The 27,581-nt window shown below is 47.3% G+C and overlaps 3 protein-coding genes and 1 pseudogene across 4 annotated transcripts; 2 read left to right on the top strand and 2 right to left on the bottom strand.

Annotated features, from left to right (window-relative positions):
* LOC137905196 (ABI gene family member 3-like) overlaps positions 1–2,698 on the top strand; it is a 3,996-nt pseudogene extending 1,298 nt beyond the window's left edge.
* A 386-nt stretch (positions 2,699–3,084) lies between these two features.
* Positions 3,085–10,168, bottom strand: ifnphi1 (interferon phi 1). The gene is made up of 5 exons (XM_068749705.1): positions 10,049–10,168; positions 5,173–5,247; positions 3,439–3,591; positions 3,285–3,359; positions 3,085–3,192 (listed from the first exon to the last, which is right to left on the bottom strand). The coding sequence occupies exons 1-5, from the start codon at positions 10,166–10,168 to the stop codon at positions 3,085–3,087; spliced, it is 531 nt and encodes a 176-aa protein (XP_068605806.1).
* A 1,600-nt stretch (positions 10,169–11,768) lies between these two features.
* On the top strand, positions 11,769–14,513 carry rdm1 (RAD52 motif containing 1). 2 transcript variants are annotated; one of them, XM_068749428.1, is made up of 8 exons: positions 11,769–11,828; positions 12,112–12,215; positions 12,288–12,467; positions 12,756–12,884; positions 12,973–13,132; positions 13,214–13,312; positions 13,388–13,464; positions 13,544–14,513. In XM_068749428.1, the coding sequence occupies exons 2-8, from the start codon at positions 12,117–12,119 to the stop codon at positions 13,607–13,609; spliced, it is 810 nt and encodes a 269-aa protein (XP_068605529.1). In that variant the 5' UTR covers positions 11,769–11,828; positions 12,112–12,116; the 3' UTR covers positions 13,610–14,513. The 2 variants fall into 2 exon arrangements, with proteins under 2 accessions (XP_068605529.1, XP_068605530.1); XM_068749429.1 differs by lacking the exon at positions 11,769–11,828 and having other exon boundaries at positions 12,105–12,215.
* An 866-nt stretch (positions 14,514–15,379) lies between these two features.
* Positions 15,380–26,521, bottom strand: LOC137905172 (integrin alpha-3-like). Its single transcript, XM_068749381.1, has 27 exons — positions 26,367–26,521; positions 23,639–23,766; positions 23,241–23,326; positions 22,034–22,170; positions 21,860–21,966; positions 21,688–21,780; positions 21,553–21,612; positions 21,322–21,475; positions 21,034–21,227; positions 20,265–20,353; positions 20,058–20,191; positions 19,900–19,977; positions 19,761–19,828; positions 18,986–19,119; positions 18,431–18,574; positions 18,233–18,330; positions 17,848–18,031; positions 17,493–17,576; positions 17,310–17,389; positions 17,148–17,225; positions 16,960–17,062; positions 16,719–16,895; positions 16,349–16,474; positions 16,159–16,269; positions 15,839–15,937; positions 15,636–15,761; positions 15,380–15,490 (listed from the first exon to the last, which is right to left on the bottom strand). The coding sequence occupies exons 1-27, from the start codon at positions 26,519–26,521 to the stop codon at positions 15,380–15,382; spliced, it is 3,138 nt and encodes a 1,045-aa protein (XP_068605482.1).
* Positions 26,522–27,581: the final 1,060 nt, after the last annotated feature.

Here is a 27,581-nt window from a genome sequence, read left to right as displayed (position 1 = left end):
TAGTACTACTAGTACTAGTAGTACTACCAGTACTACCACACAGCCTCTGGACCTGGATGACTCTGCTGATTATTCATTTGTCGTTTCAGTGAATTTTCCAGTATTGTTTGAATTTCAGGTCCAGTTTTGGGACGCCCGTTTCCCCCGCCCACCATTCCTGAAGCTCCGCCCGAGTGTGACATCATCGCTACGCTGCTTGTTCACAGCATGCCTCCGCCTCCTACAACCAGTGAACAGTCATCTCAGGATAATGAGGTCACAAATACCTCAGACCCGCCTCCTGAACCTGATTCAGCAGCTGATGTGGTGGCTCCGCCCCCTCCTCCTCCGCCACCGCTCCTGAGCAATCCTCCACAGGCTCCGCCCCTTATCCTTGAGACAGGTGTGACATGTCTGTTGGGATCTGTTTCCGGTTCAAATCGGTGACATCACAATGACATCACAATGACATCACAATGACATCACACTTCCTCTTTCTGATTAGTGGAGGAGGAGACCAGCGTCCCCGCTCCCTCTCCTCCCCCTCCGCCTCCTCCCTCTGATGATGATTGTTTCCCTCCAGCGACCAATGACAGCTCAGAACTGCCAGCCCCGCCCCCTCCACCTCTACCCAACCAGGACATAGCTGGTACCTGTCTGTCTGTCTGTCTGTCTGATGAACACATCTGGTATGTGAACGTATGGCTAAGATGCTAAGCTAACATTTTGGTCACAGCCATACCAATGGAACACAGAGCCGAATGTTTACTGGACTTTATTTCTGGACGAACTGTCCCTTTACCGCTTCATTCTGTTCTGTTAAGCTTCTTCTTTTGTGGTATTCTCTTGTGTTTCTTCTTCTGTGATGCCTTCAGCTGTCCGACCTCCCGGGAAGATTTGTCACCGCCGCTTGCCCCAGCCACCCGTTCTCTGTCTCTACGGGTCCGCTCTGGCCCCGCCTCTCGCTGCCGAAACGCGCGCTCTCTCTTCCTGCCTGCTGTCCAATCATGTAAGCTGAAGGATCTGACGTTGCCCCGGCTGGTGGACACGGGTCTGGGGACATTTGGGGATGTGGTAGGAACTTTAGGAAGGTTCCAGAGTCAGGTGTGCTGGAACCCCCACAAGAACCCTCGAGTAGGTCCTGGGTTCTTTAAGCAGGAACCCGGGCCCCTTGTTCTGCCTGGGTTCTTTAAGCAGGAACCCGAGCCCCTTGTTCTGTCTGGGTTTTTTAAGCAGGAACCCGAGCCCCTTGTTCTGCCTGGGTTCTTTAAGCAGGAACCCGAGCCCCTTGTTCTGTCTGGGTTCTTTAAGCAGGAACCCGAGCCCCTTGTTCTGCCTGGGTTCTTTAAGCAGGAACCCGGGCCCCTTGTTCTGTCTGGGTTCTTTAAGCAGGAACCCGAGCCCCTTGTTCTGTCTGGGTTCTTTAAGCAGGAACCCGGGCCCCTTGTTCTGCCTGGGTTCTTTAAGCAGGAACCCGGGCCCCTTGTTCTGTCTGGGTTCTTTAAGCAGGAACCCGGGCCCCTTGTTCTGTCTGGGTTCTTTAAGCAGGAACCCGGGCCCCTTGTTCTGCCTGGGTTCTTTAAGCAGGAACCCGGGCCCCTTGTTCTGTCTGGGTTCTTTAAGCAGGAACCCGGGCCCCTTGTTCTGCCTGGGTTCTTTAAGCAGGAACCCGGGCCCCTTGTTCTGCTTCGGGGAGGTTCCAGGAGATTTAGAACATTCCAGATGTTTCCAGGACAAGCAGGTGACCCCGCTGACTCTGATTCTGTCTGTCTGCCTGTCTGTCTGTCTGTCAGTGACGATCCCCCCTCCCCCCTCCTACCCTCCGCCCCACGCTCCTCCCAGCCCCTCCTCTTCCTCATCTCGGCTCTGCCTACCTGCTCGCCTTGAACACCTGGGTAAGAAAACACACGAGTAATACTGGTACTGCTAGTAGCAGTACTAGTACTAGCAGAGGTACTGTAGCTGCAGTAGCTGCTTTAACAGCAGTAGCCCTGAACGAGCTGTTCGTCTTTACGAAGCCCCGCCCCCTTGAACCTGACCGTCCAATGACAGCTCTCTGATGTTCACGTAGATCTGGAGATCCCAGCTTTTCCCCCTCCTCTCCTGCTGGACGATGGTGTTGGATTTGATGACATCATGCCAGCCCCGCCTCCACCAGTGGACACTGATGAAAGGTACTCGTATTACCCGTAGTGATAGTATTACCAGTAGTACTCGCTACGTCTACATGGTGAACAGACTCGTACAGATATTTCTGTATGTAAGTGCAGTTCTTCTCTGTGTCCAGTGGTGGCGCTGGACCATTTTAAGACCTGTCGCTCACCGGGGGTGATGTCGTCTCCCTGACCCGTCGCCGTGACAACGGCTGGTTGGAGGGGTTCGTCAATGGCAACAGAGGCTTCTTCCCTGAAAACTATGTTCAGTCTTGTGTATAGAGAGTAGCCCCGCCCCCTCTCGATAATATAATAATAATAATTTAATAATCTGAATCAGAAGAGAATAATTATTGTTGATCTGAAGAACGTCCTCTGGATTAATTCTGTTACTCCCTAGCTTCAGCACAAACTGATTTATTAGAATTATTCTATGAGAATTTATACATTTTCACATTAAAATTCAACTCAAAAATAAATCATGATTTAGACAAATATGATGACATTTAAATAATCACATCAACAGAGATGATTCATGACGCGTTTAGTCTTGTGATTATATGATTTTATTACCGTAAAATGTTTATAATAAACGTCTGAATGAAGTTTGCTTTCTGCCGTTTCTTATGTTGACGTACCCTCAGCAGGAAGTGTACGTCTGTTAGCTTCCAGATTAGCATCGCTAGCAGCAGCACAGATGGAGGTGGAGGCATGCTGGTCACATGACCACAAATCTGTTCTCTGATTGGCTGAAAGGAATCCTTTATTTACATTAGATCTAGTCAGACACTAATGAATTGAACATTGAACATTCACAACTATTTCCTTTTATTGTTGTCAGATAAAAAATCTTCAAGTAAAGCCCAGACTCCTTAAACAGTTTAATAAATAATAAATATATAAATAAATAATAATAATAAATAACATTAATCAAAATGACGACTCTCTGGTCTCAAACTGCTGTGAAGTGGTTCCGGATGACGGCTATCAGCAGGTCCAGCTGGTCCAGGTGCCGCTTTGTTTCCTTCCGGATCAGCTCCCAGGACTCGGCGCCGCCCCCCTGTACACAGAACGCAGTCAGCGCCGCTGCCTCGGCCCCACAGGTGAACTCCACGCCGCTCACGCTGGATCCACGGCAGGCCCGGTACTTACAGTGCGGTACAGAGTCCGTCTCAGCTTCCTGTAGTACCGCCTCAGGCCTCGGGCCGGCGCCCGGTTGGGCGGCACCTGAAGTCAACGACAGGACGTCAGTGTGTTCGGAGTTTAAACGTTAAACAAGTCGAACCGCGTTTCGCCGTCTACTCACACAAGAGTTGAGTCCGTCGAGCTGCCTCGCCACGCTCCTCAGGAAGCCATCATACTTGTCAGTGTCCCAAGTGAAGGAGGAGTGGTTGTCATGGCGATAAAGATCCAGAATCATCTTTAGACTGTCTCTCACGAAAGACAACTGGGACTCCACCTGGAGAGAGAGAGAGAGAGATGTGAAATCCAGGTTCTTAATTTACTAATAACGTATAGCTAGTCTCAATTAGAGATGGATGATGGATGGATGATGGATGATGGATGGATGGATGATGGATAATGGATGGATGATGGATGGATGATGGATGGATGGATGGTGGATGGATGGATGATGGATGATGGATGGATGATGGATGGATGATGGATGATGGATGGATGATGGATAATGGATGGATGATGGATGGATGATGGATAATGGATGGATGATGGATGTATGATGTATGATGGATGGATGATGGATGGATGATGGATGGATGATGGATAATGGATGGATAATGGATGTATGATGGATGGATGATGGATAATGGATGGATGATGGATGGATAATGGATGGATAATGGATGGATAATGGATGGATAATGGATGGATGGTGGATGGATGATGGATGATGGATGGATAATGGATGGATAATGGATGGATAATGGATGTATGGTGGATGGATGATGGATAATGGATGGATGATGGATGGATAATGGATGGATGATGGATGGATAATGGATGGATGATGGATGATGGATGATGGATGGATGGATGATGGATAATGGATGGATAATGGATGTATGATTTATGGATGATGGATAATGGATGGATAATGGATGGATGATGGATGGATGATGGATAATGGATGGATAATGGATGTATGGTGGATGGATGATGGATGGATGATGGATAATGGATGGATGATGGATGTATGATGTATGATGGATGGATGATGGATGGATGATGGATAATGGATGGATGATGGATGGATGATGGATAATGGATGGATGATGGATAATGGATGGATAATGGATGTATGATGGATGGATGATGGATGATGGATGGATGATGGATGGATAATGGATGGATGATGGATGGATAATGGATGGATGATGGATGATGGATGATGGATGGATGGATGATGGATAATGGATGGATAATGGATGTATGATTTATGGATGATGGATAATGGATGGATAATGGATGGATGATGGATGGATGATGGATAATGGATGGATAATGGATGTATGGTGGATGGATGATGGATGGATGATGGATAATGGATGGATGATGGATGTATGATGTATGATGGATGGATGATGGATGGATGATGGATAATGGATGGATGATGGATGGATGATGGATAATGGATGGATGATGGATAATGGATGGATAATGGATGTATGATGGATGGATGATGGATGATGGATGGATAATGGATGGATGATGGATGGATGATGGATGGATAATGGATGGATGAATGATGGATGGATGGATGATGGATGGATGATGGATAATGGATGGATGTATGATGTATGATGGATGGATGATGGATGGATGATGGATGGATGATGGATAATGGATTGATGATGGATGGATGATGGATAATGGATGGATGATGGATGATGGATGGATGATGGATGGATGATGGATGGATGATGGATAATGGATGGATAATGGATGTATGATGGATGGATGATGGATGGATGATGGATAATGGATGGATGATGGATGGATGATGGATGATGGATGGATTTACCCCAGCCTTCCGTATGTTGCTGTAAAGCCTGGAGGGGAAATGAACTGGACTCGTCTGTTCGGTCAGCGGATCTCCCTGAAAGAAAACAGGCGAAAAGTCATTTCACGGATCTCAAGTTGACACAAGTATTTTTGCTGGTGTATTTAGTGTTTTACTGGTGTATTTAGTGTTCTACTGGTGTATTTAGTGTTCTACTGGTGTATTTAGTGTTCTACTGGTGCATTTAGTGTATTACTGGTGTATTTAGTGTTCTACTGGTGTATTTAGTGTTCTACTGGTGTATTTAGTGTTCTACTGGTGTATTTAGTGTTCTACTGGTGTATTTAGTGTTTTACTGGTGTATTTAGTGTTCTACTGGTGTATTTAGTGTTTTACTGGTGTATTTAGTGTTCTACTGGTGTATTTAGTGTTCTACTGGTGTATTTAGTGTTCTACTGGTGTATTTAGTGTATTACTGGTGTATTTAGTGTTCTACTGGTGTATTTAGTGTTCTACTGGTGTATTTAGTGTTCTACTGGTGTATTTAGTGTTTTACTGGTGTATTTAGTGTTCTACTGGTGTATTTAGTGTTTTACTGGTGTATTTAGTGTTTTACTGGTGTATTTAGTGTTCTACTGGTGTATTTAGTGTTCTACTGGTGTATTTAGTGTATTACTGGTGTATTTAGTGTTTTACTGGTGCATTTAGTGTTTTACTGGTGTATTTAGTGTATTACTGGTGTATTTAGTGTTCTACTGGTGTATTTAGTGTTTTACTGGTGTATTTAGTGTATGTATTACTGGTGTATTTAGTGTTTTACTGGTGCATTTAGTGTTTTACTGGTGTATTTAGTGTTCTACTGGTGTATTTAGTGTTCTACTGGTGCATTTAGTGTATTACTGGTGTATTTAGTGTTCTACTGGTGTATTTAGTGTTCTACTGGTGTATTTAGTGTTCTACTGGTGTATTTAGTGTTCTACTGGTGTATTTAGTGTTTTACTGGTGTATTTAGTGTTCTACTGGTGTATTTAGTGTTTTACTGGTGTATTTAGTGTTCTACTGGTGTATTTAGTGTTCTACTGGTGTATTTAGTGTTCTACTGGTGTATTTAGTGTATTACTGGTGTATTTAGTGTTCTACTGGTGTATTTAGTGTTCTACTGGTGTATTTAGTGTTCTACTGGTGTATTTAGTGTTTTACTGGTGTATTTAGTGTTCTACTGGTGTATTTAGTGTTTTACTGGTGTATTTAGTGTTTTACTGGTGTATTTAGTGTTCTACTGGTGTATTTAGTGTTCTACTGGTGTATTTAGTGTATTACTGGTGTATTTAGTGTTTTACTGGTGCATTTAGTGTTTTACTGGTGTATTTAGTGTATTACTGGTGTATTTAGTGTTCTACTGGTGTATTTAGTGTTTTACTGGTGTATTTAGTGTATGTATTACTGGTGTATTTAGTGTTTTACTGGTGCATTTAGTGTTTTACTGGTGTATTTAGTGTTCTACTGGTGTATTTAGTGTTCTACTGGTGTATTTTGTGTTCTACTGGTGTATTTAGTGTTCTACTGGTGTATTTAGTGTTTTACTGGTGTATTTAGTGTTCTACTGGTGTATTTAGTGTTTTACTGGTGTATTTAGTGTTCTACTGGTGCATTTAGTGTATTACTGGTGTATTTAGTGTTCTACTGGTGTATTTAGTGTTTTACTGGTGTATTTAGTGTTCTACTGGTGTATTTAGTGTTTTACTGGTGCATTTAGTGTATTACTGGTGTATTTAGTGTTTTACTGGTGCATTTAGTGTTTTACTGGTGTATTTAGTGTTTTACTGGTGTATTTAGTGTATTACTGGTGTATTTAGTGTTCTACTGGTGTATTTAGTGTTTTACTGGTGTATTTAGTGTATGTATTACTGGTGTATTTAGTGTTTTACTGGTGCATTTAGTGTTTTACTGGTGTATTTAGTGTTCTACTGGTGTATTTAGTGTTCTACTGGTGCATTTAGTGTATTACTGGTGTATTTAGTGTTCTACTGGTGTATTTAGTGTTCTACTGGTGTATTTAGTGTTCTACTGGTGTATTTAGTGTTCTACTGGTGTATTTAGTGTTTTACTGGTGTATTTAGTGTTCTACTGGTGTATTTAGTGTTTTACTGGTGTATTTAGTGTTCTACTGGTGTATTTAGTGTTCTACTGGTGTATTTAGTGTTCTACTGGTGTATTTAGTGTATTACTGGTGTATTTAGTGTTCTACTGGTGTATTTAGTGTTCTACTGGTGTATTTAGTGTTCTACTGGTGTATTTAGTGTTTTACTGGTGTATTTAGTGTTCTACTGGTGTATTTAGTGTTTTACTGGTGTATTTAGTGTTTTACTGGTGTATTTAGTGTTCTACTGGTGTATTTAGTGTTCTACTGGTGTATTTAGTGTATTACTGGTGTATTTAGTGTTTTACTGGTGCATTTAGTGTTTTACTGGTGTATTTAGTGTATTACTGGTGTATTTAGTGTTCTACTGGTGTATTTAGTGTTTTACTGGTGTATTTAGTGTATGTATTACTGGTGTATTTAGTGTTTTACTGGTGCATTTAGTGTTTTACTGGTGTATTTAGTGTTCTACTGGTGTATTTAGTGTTCTACTGGTGTATTTTGTGTTCTACTGGTGTATTTAGTGTTCTACTGGTGTATTTAGTGTTTTACTGGTGTATTTAGTGTTCTACTGGTGTATTTAGTGTTTTACTGGTGTATTTAGTGTTCTACTGGTGCATTTAGTGTATTACTGGTGTATTTAGTGTTCTACTGGTGTATTTAGTGTTTTACTGGTGTATTTAGTGTTCTACTGGTGTATTTAGTGTTTTACTGGTGCATTTAGTGTATTACTGGTGCATTTAGTGTTTTACTGGTGCATTTAGTGTATTACTGGTGTATTTAGTGTTCTACTGGTGTATTTAGTGTTTTACTGGTGCATTTAGTGTTTTACTGGTGCATTTAGTGTATTACTGGTGTATTTAGTGTTCTACTGGTGTATTTAGTGTTTTACTGGTGTATTTAGTGTATTACTGGTGCATTTAGTGTATTACCGGTGTATTTAGTGTTCTACTGGTGTATTTAGTGTTCTACTGGTGTATTTAGTGTTTTACTGGTGTATTTAGTTTTCTACTGGTGTATTTAGTGTTCTACTGGTGTATTTAGTGTTTTACTGGTGCATTTAGTGTTCTACTGGTGTATTTAGTGTTCTACTGGTGTATTTAGTGTTTTACTGGTGTATTTAGTGTTCTACTGGTGCATTTAGTGTATTACTGGTGTATTTAGTGTTCTACTGGTGTATTTAGTGTTCTACTGGTATATTTAGTGTTTTACTGGTGTATTTAGTGTATGTATTACTGGTGTATTTAGTGTATTACTGGTGTATTTAGTGTTTTACTGGTGCATTTAGTGTTTTACTGGTGTATTTAGTGTATTACTGGTGTATTTAGTGTTCTACTGGTGTATTTAGTGTTTTACTGGTGTATTTAGTGTATGTATTACTGGTGTATTTAGTGTTTTACTGGTGCATTTAGTGTATTACTGGTGTATTTAGTGTTTTACTGGTGCATTTAGTGTATTACTGGTGTATTTAGTGTTCTACTGGTGTATTTAGTGTTCTACTGGTGTATTTAGTGTTTTACTGGTGTATTTAGTGTTCTACTGGTGTATTTAGTGTTTTACTGGTGTATTTAGTGTATTACTGGTGTATTTAGTGTTCTACTGGTGTATTTAGTGTTCTACTGGTGTATTTAGTGTTCTACTGGTGTATTTAGTGTTTTATTGGTGTATTTAGTGTTCTACTGGTGTATTTAGTGTATTACTGGTGTATTTAGTGTTTTACTGGTGTATTTAGTGTTTTACTGGTGTATTTAGTGTTCTACTGGTGTATTTAGTGTATTACTGGTGTATTTAGTGTTCTACTGGTGTATTTAGTGTTTTACTGGTGTATTTAGTGTATTACTGGTGTATTTAGTGTTTTACTGGTGTATTTAGTGTTCTACTGGTGCATTTAGTGTTTTACTGGTGTATTTAGTGTTTTACTGGTGTATTTAGTGTTTTACTGGTGTATTTAGTGTTCTACTGGTGTATTTAGTGTTCTACTGGTGTATTTAGTGTTTTACTGGTGTATTTCGTGTTCTACTGGTGTATTTAGTGTTTTACTGGTGTATTTAGTGTATTACTGGTGTATTTTGTGTTTTACTGGTGTATTTAGTGTTTTACTGGTGTATTTAGTGTTCTACTGGTGTATTTAGTGTATTACTGGTGTATTTAGTGTTTTACTGGTGTATTTAGTGTTTTACTGGTGTATTTAGTGTTTTACTGGTGCATTTATTGTTTTACTGGTGTATTTAGTGTTCTACTGGTGTATTTAGTGTTCTACTGGTGTATTTAGTGTTTTACTGGTGTATTTAGTGTTTTACTGGTGTATTTAGTGTTCTACTGGTGTACCGATGGTGAAGCTAACCATGATATCATTTTATTAGCTGTAATGTTTGTGTTTTTGGGAGACCCCTGATTGTAGATCTGATACTGATCCTGTATTTTGTGGTTGTTTAAAACAGCAGAAAACGCGATACAATCTTATTTTCACTAATTAATGTCTGTCAGACAGAAAGAGGGATTATCTGGACTGATTGTGGTTGAACGATAATAATTCTTTTTAGTTTGATATATCACTGAAGGTTTGATCTTTAGATGACGACTTGATAAACTGACTTGATAAACTGACTTGTTAAACTGACTTGATAAACTGACTTGATAAACTGACTTGATAAACTTATCTGCCTGCTGACCCCAGAAACCTGATCAGGACGTCCAAACCCAAAACATCATCGGGGACCCCTGAGCTTCCCCCGGGACCCGTATCGCTCTACTCACCATGACGTGGAGGAGACTCCGAGTGGAGTTGCTCAGGTGGCCATAGTGTTTGAGCCAATCACAGCAGAGGGCGGGACTCAGGGTGCAGCAGAGGAAGAGCAGGTTGATCCAGGCGAACATGATGATGACGAGGACGAGGACGAGGACGAGGACGGTGATGGTGCCTGAACGCTCCGTGCCAGTTTATCTAACATGATGCTGGGAAGGACTTTTATAGCAAACCAGGCTGAAAGGCAAAAAGTCCCAAATTCTTTCTACTCTCCCTTTCCTATTACAACCACGCACACACCCGCACACACACGCACACACACACACCCATAAACACACTCCTAAACCTAACCTGTACAGTCTTTTAATTATTTAATTATTCATTATTATTATTAGCATTATTACCTATAATTTTAAAAAATCCATGCATGAATTTTACCACTTTTGACAATCGATATATTTTATATTCAAGTTTTTCTTCTTCCCACTCCTTTTCAAGCACTATATAATGTATTATTTGCTACTTTTGTGTACATGAACTTTGGTGGTTGTTTTGGACATATTTGTTGGGTTTTTGTTTCTTTAGTCGATGTATGGTTTCTTGTACGCAAAAAAGTATAATTTTGTTTTGTTTTTAATTTTTATTCTGCTTGAAACAAATAAATAAATAAATAAATAAAAATAAATAATAATATTCAGTTTCAAAGTGTACAAAAAACAGAATCCGACTTTAGTTTAGTTTAGTTGCGTTTAATAAAAAAAAAGTCAGAGTTGAGTAGAGTAAATTATAAGAAGAAAACAATAAGGAAATCTAGAAATTAGAAACAAATAAAGAACCTATTGAATAAATCAAATAATATATAATGATGAAATACTGGAAGGCAAGATAAACATCAGGAATTAATGTTCTATTTCATTCACGAAGTCAACGATGCGTCAGGTATCGTGGGTTTATTTTGCTGTGAAGTCCCTTCTTTCATTTTTCAAACCTGCTGTTCGAAGGAAGAAAGTCTTACACGTCTCTACAAAATAAGAGATTGCACTTCAGTTCTTGGCCGAATAAAGGCTAAAGTTTAACCGAGCAGACATGAGAACGGGAGTTTTACATTATTTAAATTTGTTGGTTGTGTCACAGGGAGCTTGGACGTGACGCAAAGTTGTTTGCCGTGACCGCATACTTTTATTCTGAAGACCATTTCGTTTGTTTCCGGTTACTCTCGCGGAAAGAATGACGTCAGCCTCGTTTTCGCTTTCTTTTGCCAAGTTTTCACTTTCTCATAAGGACGGAAACCAATCCGCAGTGGATACACATTGTGACGTCAGTGTGTGTTGTTTCTACACCTTAATGAGAACGTGCAAGATAAACAGGCGAATTCATTACGTCATTCATTTTTGCCGTATTGCAATAGGTAATACTAGAAATATGGTAAATACAAATATTTAATATTAAATAACTCTTCTGTTGATGCCAAAAGCTTGTTTTACGCATTATAACTGTTTCATGAAAAACGTCATAAAGGTGCCATTAAATATAAAATAGTTTAACTTTATGACCAAATCGATAAATCAACAGATTGTAAAACTAAACAAGCGCTGTATTAAATAATTTATCTTATATGAGCGTTCGTAAAGAGTACGACGTCGTAATTGGCCTGATTGAGATGTCGTCACTCATAACTCCATGGTCATTGGTTACAATAGTAGGACCCGCCTCTCTTGCGGAAGTCCGGTAAATGTAAACACGGAAGTGACTGCGAGTTAGCTTTAGCAAACAGACGCGAGCAGCGGACAGGTAAGCGAAGGAGGACACGTGACCCGATCGGATCAACGTCGGTCAGCGATAGGTTACATAAAGTTCAGTTCACACTCGGTGATCGATTTTAGGAAGGTTCGGGTCGCCGGAAGTCGCGCGAGAGTTGCGCACCGGCTCGATACGCATAGCGAAGGTTCGAGGTTCGAGCCTCTGGTGGCGGTGAACGGGATTGATTTATTAGGCAATAACGATTGGAATATAACCAAGATCATTACTGGAGTAATGTTTTAATACAAATAAAAAGGGGATGTCTGCTTTACAGGCGGGATGGAGGTGGACATCCTGGAGTTCCGGGTCCCCGAGGAGAACAACAAGACTCTGTTTGTGTGGGGCCTCCAGCCGGAGCTCTCTGAGGCCCACATCTACGTGAGTCCCCTGGATCAGGTGGGTGGGTCATGTGACGCGTCGGCGGTGACTGGCGTGTGTTCTGCCCCTCAGGACGGCCTGTACGGCGCCTTCTCAGCCTTCGGCCCCCTCTACCTGCTGAAGGTGTGTCCGAACGCACCGCTCCACCCGCCCGGGTTCTACGCCCTCGTCAAGTTCTACTCGGCCGCCCAGGCCTCGAGGGCTCAACGGCAGACGGACGGACGCTTCCTGTTCCAGAGCTCGCCGCTCAAGGTCGTCGCTCTCCCGGCCACACGGCTTCTTCTTCTGTTGCTAATCCAGTAGTGTGACGCACCTGAACAGGTGGCTGCACATTTAATCTGGATCATCTGGATCCACATGGTGCAGGAATGTCAGAACTTTGTCAGTTTGAGCTCCTGTAAACAAACGAACACGGTTGATCACTGACCCCGCCCCCAACCGTCATCAGCAGACGATCAGATTTCTGTAGACGGGTTTTATAACTCTGTGTGTGCGTGTGTGCGTGTGTGTGTGTGTGTGTGTGTGTGTGCGCGCATTTAGGTGAAGCTGAGCTCCAAACAAACTCCCCACTTTTTGTCAAACAGCACCAGATCCCTAAGCCACGCCCACTGCCTGGAACTGGCCAATCACTGCCTGGGATTCGGTGGTTGGACCTCTGACATCATTACAGTGAGAAACGTATTCTGTTACAGAATACCTTTACCTTCAGGTGAGGTGAGAGAACCGGCGACTTCCTGTCTGTGTCTCCGTTCTTCAGCTGAAGGAGCTCCTCGACAAAGAGGAAGAGGAAGAGGAAGAGGAAGGAGCAGCCAGGCGGAGGACGCTGAAGTTCGGCTGTCTGATGCAGCTCTCTTTCCCTCATCATGGAAAGACGACCAGAGCTGCAGCAGTGGTGGAGGACTGCTTCACCTGCACAGGTGTGTGTGTGGGTGTGTGTGTGTGTGTGTGTGTGTGTGCGCGGCTCAGCGGCACACAGGTGTTCCTGTTGTTCTCTGCAGGTCCAGAGGTTCTGCTCGACACGCGGTGTAAACTTCAGAGACGGGTCAGAGAGAAGGCTCTGGTCCACGCCTTCAGCGCAGTACTACTCGTAGTACTAGGTAGGATACTACTGGCGTGTACCGTCGCTGTGAACTGACCCCGCCCACGTGACGAACACCTCGCTGCGTTTGTAGGTAACGGTAAGGTGATGGTGGAGCTGAAACAGACCTCGGATCAGTTTCTACCTCAGCAGATCGAAGGACTCATCCAGGTGAGCGCTTTAATGCCCCGCCTCTTCCCGTGGTGCATTCAGGTACACGTTTTAAAACGACTCGTGATCCGTCTCTCAGGTGAACCAGTTTCCCCCGGATGAGGAGCGGGACCACGATGAAGAGTGGGCTCTGACTGCATCGTAGAGGGCTGTGACAGTGGTGCATGATGGGAGACGTTTCTGCTCAGGTGTCGCGGAGACCCGGCGATGTGAAACAGAAACTGGAACTTTTGCCATTTGAATTAAACTTTATGTGAACACGAAGGCGGTGACTCCACGGCGAGCATTCACACAACACCGGTACAGACAGGAAGTGGTAGGATCCCATCTCAGTGAGACTTCCTGTTTAAAGGGCGGGGCTAAATGGGTGTAACCAGTCAGCTAACAGAACAAATCCCTCAAACAAAAAGTGGAAAAAGTCCATTTGAACGTATTTAAATCAGAACCGTAAACACGAGCAGCGACACATTTAGTCTCAACACACACCAACAATGATGACATCGTCACTTTTGGTTTAATACGAGTGTAAATCCACGTTTAAGAGCAGACGGACCCTGAACGCCTCATGGCAGCTAAATATCCAACCGTCATCGACAAACAGGAAACGAACAGTAAAGACAAACGTCACACAGACACGTGATGCGTTCAAGTGCTGCCAGAAATATCACAACAATACAAATCCACTGTTAAAAAGACTATAAAGGCACACGAAAACCAATGACAGTCATTTGATTTCTAAAACAGTTGTTTTTTCCTACGGGCACAGTCTGACCCTGAAGGCAACACTGAAACATGACATCACATTAACGCTGACGGCGCCGGCTGGATTATTAAAGGCGCACATTAAATGTTTGTATTTAGCCCTTCAGCTAGAAATCTACGCTCGCCTCTCCGGATGCAACTTCCTGTTCGATTGGTCCAACGATCTTTGAATGTGTTCCGACTCAGAGGCCAGGAGGATGCTGGGAAAAACTGTTCACACACCGATATAAAAACCACATAAAAAAGGAAGTATTTCAAATAATAAATGTTCTGTAATAATATTAAAGGTGTTGACAAAGTCAGCTGAAAAACCATCGCGTCCAAAAACACTCAACATATAGGACGATACTTTTACAGGTACTAAATGGCAGTATTTTGGTCTTTCTTGGTCCCGTTTGATGCGTTTTTCTGGTTAAGGCTACGTTGAATTGTTCTGGTTTGGTTCAAGATTGGTTAAGTTGCTCTGGTCCGATTCAGAATCTGTTTCCATGGATACCGTCACTGCGTCTCTGTCCAAGAGGTGATCCAGTGTTTGGGTGGCTTCCTCTTACTGGATGAAGGGAGCTGATCTCGGATCAGGAAACCGTCAGCGTCCGTGTGCTGCTTCTCTTTACCCAGAATCCTCCCCTGGTGCAGAGCCGCCGCCTTCCACTCCCTCCGGCGCACAAAGAAGCCGCACTGCAACGAAAAGAAGAATTCTCGTCAGCAACAGGGAGACGACCGGAGACGGCCCGGGACTCGTGTCCACGCCGAAGCAGCCCACCCGCCAAAAGGAACCAGGAAAGGCAGGAAGGATCTAAAGGCTCTCATAGAGCGACGCTAAAATGCTGAGAGGCTGAGACGGACGAGCTTCTTGGGTCGGGAAGTTGGACGGGAACCTTCTGAAAGGAGGACCAGGAGGATTAGAGCAGTGGTTTTCAGCCAAATGATCAGGGCGCCGAATTTCTGAATTAATTAAAGAGATAACTTCAGAGGAAAATGATCAAACGAAAGGACTGATGGGGCGTTTCAGCAGATGCCGTAGGGGGCGGAGTCTGGTTTCATAGACCCGTGATGATTCTTAAGTGACTGGACGAGTGAACGGGTTGCCCCGCCCGGGGCAGGAAGGCTCCAGGCGGCGGGTTTGAGCCGGGCCCTGGTCCTTACGGCAGCCTCAGAGCTCCTCCTCCAGCCTGTCCTCCTCCGACGGCTGGCTCTTCACCTGGGCTTTCTGGGTCTTGGCCCGGTACAGCTCTCTGGTGTTGGCTCTCCTGAAGAAACCACACTGAACAGCAGGGGGCGACACAACGGCACTTTACCAACCAGGAGGCGATAACGACACAGGTCAATTATTTTATGGAACCACGTTTGGATCGATCCCTGGAGTTGATCCTAAATAACCAGAGCGCAGGTGTTCAGATCTCAGGTACCTTCCAGAGCATCAGGCAGATCACAGCCAGCAGTAGAACCCCAGCCAGGACCGACACCACGATGATCCAGACGGGCGCACTGGAGTCCAGCTGCTGCCACAGCTCCGGGTAGATCAAGAGGTCCATCTGCAAATAAAAGAGGACAGCTTGAACGGAGAATAGATGCAGCAAACGCGGATGCTAGCCGTAGCTAGCGTTAGCACCTCTGTAGTTTGAGCGTCCATGTTGATGGCTGCTTTGTTGGTCTGCAGCTTCAGGGTGACCCGACCTCGAACCAACACACTCCTTGCATCGCCGTAGTCCTGAAGAATCGAGACCTAAAGTTAGTTTATCTGCCAGCAGACACAAACGCATCGTTCATGCAATGGCTAACATGCTAGCAAACGCTTGCAGCATCAAGCACTTCCAGATCCTTCCTAGAGAATCGTGTTCGCGTCCTCTGATGCATTTCAAACTCCGGTCTCGGTATTTAGCTGCTAAATGCTACGTATGTTCACCAGCTAGCCTGCCGGTCATCGATTACCTCGATCATGGTGGCGTTCCAGAGTCTGGCTCTGACGGTCAGAGTTGCTGAGTTCTTCATGCCGACCAGCGGACACGCAAATGTCACGCAGCTAGCCCCGCCCACACAATCCTGGAAACACAAACCACATTTAAGTCACTTCCGTCTGGATCTCCGCGTTACCGCACCAGCAACAGAGACTCGTTCATACCAGAGTGTAAGACTTCTTCCTCTGTCCCCACAGGTGGAGGACAGGTAATGTTCTCTTATCGAGCTCCTTTCCTTCGTCCTCTAAACTCCTCCTCATCCTCTTCTTCTTCTCCTCGTCCTTTGACAGCTGAGCGGACAGGAAGTGTAAGTAACCGACAGAAAAGCAGTTGCACACAATCTAACTTGAGTTTGAGCATGGATCTATCAGAGTAAACAGAACGGAGACGATTTCTGATTGGACGGACGGTTTCATACGCCCCGTCCCGTCCTCAGTGAAGGACACCCAAGGGATTCTGTGTATCTCATGCTTGTTCCAGCCTAGGACTTACTTATGAAGCAACTCCATGCGAGGCAGCTGTTGCCATAGCTACCTTGAGGCTGAGCGGGTTGACGACGTTCCCTGACGGAACACAGCGAGGTTCTGATGTGCCGTTCGTTTGGATCTCCGTGAGGTACAGCAGCCACTTCCCATTGGACCCTTCCCTCGGCCAGTCAACCTCTACCTGCAGGTTACCTAGGCGACCCAGTGGTTTCCCATTCAAATGCACCTGTTAGAGGAAGTAGCGCGTTCACACCTGCTGTGAATTCTGTGAAGAGTGATTTTCGACAAACCTGAAAGGTAAAGAAGAACAGACTGCCGACGTCCTCCGTCGTCTTCATCGCCGACTCACCGATCACATGACCGCTGAAGAAGACGGGGCCAGACTGTTGGATGCTATCAGGGCACAGTCAGTAAGAGAAGTGAGATCATCAGGTTAAAGGTCAGAGGTCAAAGCCGTCGTAGGGAGTGTGTTACCTACAGAGACAGAGACGTCTGCAGAGAATACTCCACCAACATGGACACCGAGACAGGAAGCATTTCTGACTGTTCACTGAGCCTGAGGACATAAAACACACAACTCAGTGTGTGCCCGTGTGTGTGTGTGCGTGTGTGTGTGTGTGTGTGTGTGTGCGTGTCTCACGTGGACAGCTGCAGCAGCGACTCAATCTCTCTGCTGTCTAAGCTGATCTCAGACATCTGAAATATGATTGACACCTGAACCTGTAACCCAGGAGATAAAGATGCAGCGGATCAGACCGCTGTACTACAAACAGTCAGACAACACAACAGTACCGGCACCAACAGACGGTCCAGAATCCCGTACCTCCTGCTTGCTTCTGAACGGGTTCCCCAGCTCACAAAGAACAGAACCTTCAACAGAACACTCAACTATCACCGGGCCGTCACCCTGAAACACAAACACATGACTGAAGAAACGGGTCCCAGTCCTGGTAGCTCCTCCCACATCACAAGTCAAACCCGAGTCTTTAAGGCAGGCCTAGGTCAGAGTGCAATGAGTTCAAGTACGGACTCGAGTCAGGTGTGTTCTTTGTGTTTGGGGCACCGGTTGTTTCTGACTGTAGTCCAGATCCGCTGTGATCAGTTACAGCTTCGGCTTACATAACCGCCTCTATGCAGATGACACTCTGCTCTACATCACTTTCCTTTTTGCTTCCTACCTTTAGTTTAACGGCTTTTGCTCTAACTCCGGAGTAGATGATCATCGGCGGGATGCTAATGTTCAAGATAGCATTGTGAGCATCCTCTGCTGGTCGGCCCGGCGACGGTGCGTTGCTAACGTTAACCTCCAGAAACAATCGTTTGATGCTGCCGTTGTAGTAAAACACCTGTCTGTCCTTCAGCCTGGAAACGGAGAACCATACAAACAGGAAATACACAAATTAAACATTTTAACTTTGGGTGACAGAAAAAATACAGATCAATAATGTTATTTTTAACTATTGGAAGCAGGAACAGGAAGCAGGAAGTGTTTCTTTGAGTCAGACACTTCTTGTGTTTGTGGATGTGATCAGTTCAAACGATCAATTAGTACAGTTCACTCACATTGGGAAAGGCATCTGGTTCTCATCCATAAACTGGGCTGTCATCTGTAGGTTACTATGGCAACGATTATCAGAACCGCAGGCCTTCTGAAAGTGGACCTAATGGATGAAAAAGTGACATGTGTGTCAGTTCTCACGGAGGGTAAAGTCAGTCGTGTTGCGGGTTCTGAGATCATTTTAGGTTCCGAGTCTTTCTGGCCTGGGTTCTGATGGGTTCGGGTGTCTGGTTCAGCACAGGAAAGCGTCTCAGATCCTGAACTGCGTTTCTTCTCTTGGGAGGTTTTTCGTGGAGAGAGACTTTCAGGGAGAACACCAGAGGTTCCACTTTATTTCGGACCGGACCCTGCAGAACACAAACAGACAGAACACAAGGTCAGCAAGACGTTCCGTACAAGGAATGAGGTTCTCATTTCCCCTTTGTCTGAACGGTCTATGGTTCTGCTGAGGACAGCAGGTCACACGCCAGACTGTCCTTGAACGCACCGGCGGCGATGTGGAGTCACAACGAGTCACGTCTCTGCGAGTCGCCTGAAGTCGAGCGAATCCGGCTGCAATCAGCCTGGAAGGAAGTCAGGCTGAAAGCAGAGGGACGATCCGCAGAATGACCGGCAGGAATGTCAAGTAATGGGGATCTAAAGGAGCCGTGGGGGGGCTGTAGCCTGACGGGACAGGTGTGAATCGTGACATCACAGGAAGTTCAGGTGTCTGAACAAGCAAGCGGAGAAACAAACACGCGTCCTCCGTCACGTCTCACCAGCAGCCCCACTCTCAGGGTTTCACACTGTTGTTTCGGCATGGACAGGTAACCAGAATACACGTTCTGCCCGTTGCTACGGAAACGGAGGCGGGGCTTCAGCCTGACATCGGCACTCGCAGTGAAACGGACAGCTGGGAGAAGGACAGACAGACAGTTGACTTTTATTTATTTTTGTCTTACATATCGGCGGTGTGTAATGTGCATGCGTGTATGTGTGTGTGTGTGTGGGGGGGGGGGGGGGGGGGGGTGCCATAGCAACAGCGAGACCTTGTCTCTGATTGGTCTCAGATGTAATAATATCAGTTGGTGTAATGTGATTTATAATTCAGAAAAACACAGAAGACAAGGACACAAGGACACCGGATGATGTCATCTGTGTGTGTGTGTGTGTGTGTGTGTGTGTGTGTGTGTGCGTGTGTGAGAGAGAGACTTCACTGATTAACTCTAGAGGTTAATTGACAGTTGTGTCCTGTCAATCAATCAGGTTATTCAATTAGCTGAGAGCACGCACACACACACACACACACACACGCACGCACACACACGCACACACACACACACACACACACACACACACACACACACACACACACACACACACACACACACACACACACACACACAGAAGCGCTTAATGCTAATTAATGCTGCTGACCATAAACAAACTCGTTAGCATCAACCATCTGTCAGGTTAGCCACAGATGCTAACGCAGGGGACAGAACCGAGACAGAACCTTCGTCCTGACCCGGGCCGGGCCGCCTGAATACTCACTGACGTTGTCTTTGTCACTTCTCTCGCCTGTGGTGAACATGTAGGAGAAACACACCTCCACCTGAACACTGGAACACACACACAGGCAATCAGTCTGCTAGCATGTAGCGTGTTGCCAGGTCACAGGTTTAAATCTCACCAGAAGTCACAGCTGTTCGGGTCGACGATGTCCGGAGAGACTCGGAGAGTTTTATGGAGTTGAATGACCGGACGGGTCCTGAGAGAAGCAGAAACAGAACCCACCTGGTTAACGCAGGTAGGACCGGGCCATTCGGTGTCGTCTTCGGTTGGTGGTACCTGAGCAGAGCGACGGTGTCGTCCAAAGAACCCACCAGCAGGTCCGGATATTTGTTCCCATCGACATCCACCCCTCCGGACAGAGAGTAGCCGAAGGTGCTAAACCGAGGAGAGACCCTTTTACCACGGATCACCTGCACAGAGAGAAGAGGTCACAGGTGCGACCAGACCAGCACAGGTGTTCTACAGGTGTGTTTGCCGTCAGACCTGGCTCGGTTCAGCAGACACCCCCTCGCTGCCCCCGCTCCAGATCATCACACTTCCTGCTTCATGGAATGGAGCTCCAACAGCAAAATCTGAAACAGAAACATGGCAGGTGTTTTGTCTCAGGTGGACGTTGCCCTCAGGGGGACGCTACCCTCAGGTAGACGCTGCCCTCAGGTGGACGCTACCCTCAGGGGGACGCTACCCTCAGGTGGACGCTGCCCTCAGGGGGACGCTACCCTCAGGTGGACGCTGCCCTCAGGTGGACGCTGCCCTCAGGGGGACGCTACCCTCAGGGGGACGCTACCCTCAGGTGGACGCTGCCCTCAGGTGGACGCTACCCTCAGGGGGACGCTACCCTCAGGTGGACGCTGCCCTCAGGTGGACGCTGCCCTCAGGTGGACGTTACCCTCAGGTGGACGCTGCCCTCAGGTGGACGCCGCCCTCAGGTGGACGCCGCCCTCAGGTGGACGCCGCCCTCAGGTGGACGCCGCCCTCAGGTGGACGTTACCCTCAGGTGGACGTTACCCTCAGGTGAACGCTGCCCTCAGGGGGACGCTGCCCTCAGGTGGACGCTACCCTCAGGTGGACGCTACCCTCAGGTGGACGTTACCCTCAGGTGGACGCTACCCTCAGGTGGACGCTGCCCTCAGGTGGACGCTACCCTCAGGTGGACGCTGCCCTCAGGTGGACGCTGCCCTCAGGTGGACGCTGCCCTCAGGGGGACGCTACTCTCAGGGGGACGCTGCCCTCAGGTGGACGCTGCCCTCACCCTGGAAGCCGTCTTGGTTCAGGTCTCCAGCAGCAGCAACAGACATGCCGAACCCTGACCCGGCCGGTCCCTTCAGCACCACACTGGGCCCAGATTCAAAGAAACCTCCAGCATTGATGAAGACGTAAACTGCCCCGCCCACCTCCTGCTGACGATGGAAGTAAAAAGGAGCGCCCACCAGCAGCTCGTTCCACCTGAAGCAGAAAAGAAGTCGGGCTGTGGGTAAGTTGGAATGATCCATTCATCCATTCAGTTCTACGATGTAACAGGATGTGACCTCACTGTTACCCGTCGCTGTTGAGGTCGGCCGTTGCCACGGCGTTGCCGAAGTACGAGCCCGTCTGTTCTCCACGCAGGACCTGCTGAATCTTCAGTTTGTCAGACTCGTTCACCGCCAACAGCACCGAGCCGCGAGCGTCGTCCTTACTGTCCTTGGGCGCGCCTGTTCATCAATACACCAATCAATAAATCAATCGACCAGCCGATCGGATCAATGGTCGGCGCCACGGAGGCCGTCACCTGTTGCTATGGTTTCATAATCCTGAGAGAGAAGACCTCGAGCCTGAGTGACCGAGTAACCTGCACGGACGATGAAGACGCTCTCCGTTTATGACATCATAAAGGGGGGGGGGGGCATTTAAAGGGACAGCTCACCTATATAGAGGTTCCTGCGCTGCAGGTTGCTGAAGGAGCTCGTCTGGGTGTCGAACTCAAAGTCCGGATTCATCCAGGAGACGTGGACGTTACCTGCAGCACATCCACGGAAAACACCCGATCACCAGCGCGTCATTGGCCGGGAGCGGGCAGGTGCCGGAATGCCGCCCACCTTGCCAATCGAAGCTTCCAGGTGAGCCGACGATGACTTCAGTCTCCGAGATGGAAGCAGAAATCCCCATGTTGCACATGACCTCGCCGCTGACATCACCCAGGTGGCTGAAGACGGAGAAAGCCGTCATCACACGGGTCACGTGACTCGGCGGCTGCGTGTCACGTGACCCACCTGCAGGGCTGGTCGAGGTTCTGCCAGTTTATGTCTCTATCGTCAAACCGAAGGTCGTTTCCACGGAGATAGCAGCGGCCAATCATTTGTCTAAGTTTGAATGCGCCGTAGAGTTTAATGAAGCGGTGACCACATGCCTGGAGAGACAGAGGAGAGACGGAGGAGAGACAGAGGAGAGACAGAGGAGAGACGGAGGAGAGACGGAGGAGAGACGGAGGAGAGACGGAGGAGAGACAGAGGAGAGACAGAGGAGAGACGGAGGAGAAACGGAGGAGAGACGGGGGAGAGACGGGGGAGAGACGGAGGAGAGACGGAGGAGAGACGGGGGAGAGACGGAGGAGAGACAGAGGAGAGACACGGAGGAGAGACGGAGGAGAGACAGAGGAGAGACAGAGGAGAAACAGAGGAGAGACGGAGGAGAGACAGAGGAGAGACACGGAGGAGAGACAGAGGAGAGACGGAGGAGAGACAGAGGAGAGACAGAGGAGAGACGGAGGAGAGACGGAGGAGAGACGGAGGAGAGACGGAGGAGAGACGGAGGAGAGACGGAGGAGAGACAGAGGAGAGACGTAGGAGAGACGGAGGAGAGACGGGGGAGAGACGGGGGAGAGACGGGGGAGAGACGGAGGAGAGACAGAGGAGAGACGGAGGAGAGACAGAGGAGAGACAGAGGAGAGACAGAGGAGAGACACGGAGGAGAGACGGAGGAGAGACGGAGGAGAGACGGAGGAGAGACAGAGGAGAGACAGAGGAGAGACGGAGGAGAGACAGAGGAGAGACGGGGGAGAGACAGAGGAGAGACAGAGGAGAAACAGAGGAGAGACAGAGGAGAGACGGAGGAGAGACAGAGGAGAGACGGAGGAGAAACAGAGGAGAAACAGAGGAGAGACGGAGGAGAGACGGAGGAGAGACGGAGGAGAGACGGAGGAGAGACGGGGGAGAGACAGAGGAGAGACGGAGGACAGACGGGGGAGAGACAGAGGAGAGACAGAGGAGAGACAGAGGAGAGACACGGAGGAGAGACGGAGGAGAGACGGGGGAGAGACAGAGGAGAGACAGAGGAGAGACAGAGGAGAGACACGGAGGAGAGACGGAGGAGAGACAGAGGAGAGACGGGGGAGAGACCTTTATTGTCTCAGAGGTCCAACGCTTAAAACACACGTAGAAACAGTGACAGCAGGATCAGCCAACCAGAGGACAGACTCACCAGGACACGCCCCCCGGGTCGGCCCTGACTGGCTACTGAGACACCCAGCCACATGTCTTCAATCAGGTCCTCATTCAAGTCCAGGTCTGAAACAAGGTCGGACAGGTGAGTGAGACACTGCAGGCTGATCCGATGGGTGGGCTGTCCTCGTTGACGCTGCCATGGCAACCACTCAGGACGTCTTTATCGTGTGCCTGATAAGACAGAACCAGACCGCAGCTGTGTCTGCTCACTGAAGGATGCGCTACCCATAATGCATCAGTGGCGCGATAACAGCACTGACAGGCTGAAAGCGGCGTGCCCTGAGTTCTGACTGTCAGGCACCCATCATCGAACCAAATGAAACAGGCGAGGTGTCTACAGGTGAGCCGGCTCAGGTGCGTCTCAGGTGTCCTCACCTCGGCCGACGAGCGTCATTCTGCTGCAGTCCGATTGGTCAGCAGTGATTGGACAGGTGTATACGCCCCCTGTTCGATTGGCTGGAACATTAGGCTCCGCCTTCTCCCTGGGTGCTCCAATTAATAGTCTGTAAGGAGGAGGCAGGTGGGAACCATTAAACACTGGTCTGACTGGATACTGGTCTGACTGGATACTGGTCTGACTGGTTACTGGTCTGACTGGTTACTGGTCTGACTGGTTACTGGTCTGACTGGATACTGGTCTGACTGGTTACTGGTCTGACTGGATACTGGTCTGACTGGATACTGGTCTGACTGGTTACTGGTCTGACTGGATACTGGTCTGACTGGATACTGGTCTGACTGGTTACTGGTCTGACTGGTTACTGGTCTGACTGGTTACTGGTCTGACTGGATACTGGTCTGACTGGTTACTGGTCTGACTGGATACTGGTCTGACTGGACTGAATTTGAAGAAAACACATTATTGTGTGTTTTCGAGCTCATAGGGCCGAAAACGGGACAGGAAATGAAAGCCATTTAGAGCATTACACACACACACACACACACACACACACACACAACAGTTGGTCTGTGCTTCAGATCGAGTCTGAGATGATCTCAGGTGTGTCACCATGGCGACGGCTCGTAGACATCACACGTCAGCGCTCTGACTTCCTGTCTGAGGTGAGCGCACCTCATGAGCAGTCTCATCTGTACCTCAAGGAGAACGTTCTCAAGACCACAGAACCTCAAACCTCCTCCATCGTAACTATTGATCGGGTATAGATAGATGTGGAACCGATCAGAGGGAGAACCAATCAGAGGACGCAGTGACCCCGTGACCCCTCAACTCCCTGGGGCGTGGTCCAATAACAACCAATCCAATTAGAGAACATAAAGAGACAGTTGCCATGGTGATGCAGGGACAGATGGGTGACCACTGGTTGACCTGTGGACCAGATGTTTTCACACTGAGACATCGTCTCACAGCCGAGGAGGAAACGTCAGCCCCCCCCCCCACACACACCCACACACACACGCACGCACACACTGCCGGGACCTCTTTAAGGACGACCTTCAGAACCACTTTTCAAGGACAACTCAAAAACCCTTGACCCTCCTGGACCCAACGTTCCAGCCGTACCTGGTGCTTTCTCGGCCTTCAGGAGAATCCCAAAGCATGATTAATGCTGCAGGGCGTTCGCTTGACTGAGTGTGTGCACGTGTGTGTGCACGTGTGTGTGTGTAAATTCCTCCTGTGTAACCAACGGGGTTATCTTTCGTTTAGAGACAGATTATTACACAGCAGTGCACAAACATCTGAACACACGATGATGTTCGGGTCACGAGTTCCAGACCTTCAAAGGATAACAGCACTTCTCCAGAACCTTCCAAAACATCCAGAAGATCTCCAAAGGAGACCTGGAATGTCCCCCAAAAGTCAAGGACTCTGTCCAAAGCTCCTCCAAGGACTGCAGAAGTCTTCTGTGTAAGAACGGATCCCAATACCTGATCAGCATCAGAACCCACTTAGATCCAGAACACGTTCCTCCTCGATAGTCAGGAGGTCCTGCAGGGTGATCCCAGCTTTAAACAACCTGGAACGTCCCAAACAAGGCAAGGTTCTCCCAAAGAACCGCTGGGAGGAACCAGAAGCCGCCTGAAGCACCTTCAAGGACACCTGAAATGTCCTGAAGGACCTCAGAACCGTTAGCGCCGTCGTTCTTTGTTGTTGCTACATTTGTGGAATAAACGAGGAGCCGTCTGAAGGACACACACACACACACACACACACGCACACACACACACACACGAGGACAGACAGAGGACTTTTCTGTCATCAGGTCATGTGACAGAGACACACCTTCAGCTCTGACGCGTATCGCAAAACAGCCAGTGTCTCAGACAACTGCTAACATGCTAACCTGCTGAAACACACTAATGCTAACATGCTAACCTGCTGAAACACACTAATGCTAACCTGCTAACCTGCTGAAACACACTAATGCTAACATGCTAACCTGCTGAAACACACTAATGCTAACCTGCTGAAACACACTAATGCTAAACTGCTAACCTGCTGAAACACACTAATGCTAACATGCTAACCTGCTGAAACACACTAATGCTAACCTGCTGAAACACACTAATGCTAAACTGCTAACCTACTGAAACACACTAATGCTAACCTGCTGAAACACACTAATGCTAACATGCTAACCTGCTGAAACACACTAATGCTAACATGCTAACCTGTTGAAACACACTAATGCTAACCTGCTGAAACACACTAATGCTAAACTACTAACCTGCTGAAACACACTAATGCTAACATGCTAAAGCTAGTTTAAAAGACACTCCGTTGGTGCGACGCCTCCAGTTTCATGTTGTTTCTAACATTCTGCTGTTTCATTCTGTCACAAAGAAAGAACAGAACAAAGGACAGGAAGTGATGTCATGACTTCAAAATGGTTACACGGTCACACGCTACAACACCGCAGAGTGTTGTAACCGACAGGTGTGAGGCAGACAGGTGTGAGGCAGACAGGTGTGAGGCAGACAGGTGTGAGACAGACAGGTGTGAGGCAGACAGGTGTGAGACAGACAGGTGTGAGGCAGACAGGTGTGAGGCAGACAGGTGTGAGACAGACAGGTGTGACACAGACAGGTGTGAGACAGACAGGTGTGAGGCAGACAGGTGTGAGACAGACAGGTGTGCTCTCACAGGTAACTGTCCGTCTTCAGGTCTTGGTGCAGGGCGACGGACAGACCAAAGAGACTTTTGTCTCCGCCCATCTTCAGCAGCGGGAACGATGTGTCGAGGTTCAACGCCGTGCACACGCCGACGCAAACACTCAACATGAATGCAACTGTTGCCATGGAGACGCACACCTGAGAGGATGACAAAATGTAGCTTTAAAACCAGGCAGCTCAACATTCTGCGTGTTTGTCAGTGGTCGTTTGAGGTCATGTGACCTGCTGATCATTTTGATTGCCTAACGCTCCCAACCTGAAGACATGGTTTCAGTGACAGCGCCACCCACTGGCAACAGGAGGGACAAACCCTCTGTCTGCACCTTAATGAGGACTATTAAAACCTGCTGCAGGGAACGCTACATATTACAACAGAATAACTGCCATTGAACGCATCATAAAAACACAAAGAACATTATTGATAAACGGTTCTCCAGCAAATATGGAGATTTAATCCAGGTCTGCGCTGAAGAACAACTTGAAGCGCTTCTCAGTCACAGATTTGATATATAAAGAACTTTGAAGTATCTCCTGCTGTAAACCATCAATAATACTGTAGTAATACTATTATTAACAACAACAACAGCCCAGGAAGAAGCCGACGCCTGACCTGGTCCCGTCCGTGGGACAGACGCAGCTCCCCGATGTCCGTCAGTAAATGTTCCTCAGCAGGAAATGGGCTCGGTTCCCTCGGTTCTGGTCCGACTGCTCGCCGACTGATCTGCACGCGCTCGAAGCCCCCCCACACACACACACACCCACACCCACACCCGCACACACACACACACACGTCGTAAATGGATTCAGGATGTTTGAGCGTGCGAGGGCACCTTTATTCGCTCTCTCTACACACGATGTGTGTGTGTGTGTGAATGTTTGACCAACATGAGGTCTGAACTTTGACTGCTCACACACCCACACACACACACACACACTCACACACACACATCGCCTTCCTGTATTTGTGGTGTATTTGTCGCCTGACCTGGTCCTGTCCGTGGGACAGACGCAGCTCCCTGATGTCCGTCAGTAAATGTTCCTCAGCAGGAAATGGGCTCGGTTCCCTCGGTTCCCTCGGTTCTGGTCTGGACTGATCTGCCTGCGCCTGCCTGCGCTCCGATGCTTCTCTCTACCTCCTCTGCCTCACCTCAGGTCTGTCTGCTGCCCTCCTCCTCTTCCTCATTTC

Source organism: Brachionichthys hirsutus, chromosome 16 (genome assembly GCF_040956055.1).
Source record: "Brachionichthys hirsutus isolate HB-005 chromosome 16, CSIRO-AGI_Bhir_v1, whole genome shotgun sequence".
In the NCBI taxonomy this organism is placed as follows: domain Eukaryota; kingdom Metazoa; phylum Chordata; class Actinopteri; order Lophiiformes; family Brachionichthyidae; genus Brachionichthys; species Brachionichthys hirsutus.
The sequence above is the reverse complement of the archived record's forward strand: the minus strand, read 5'-3'. Positions and strand labels throughout refer to the sequence as shown.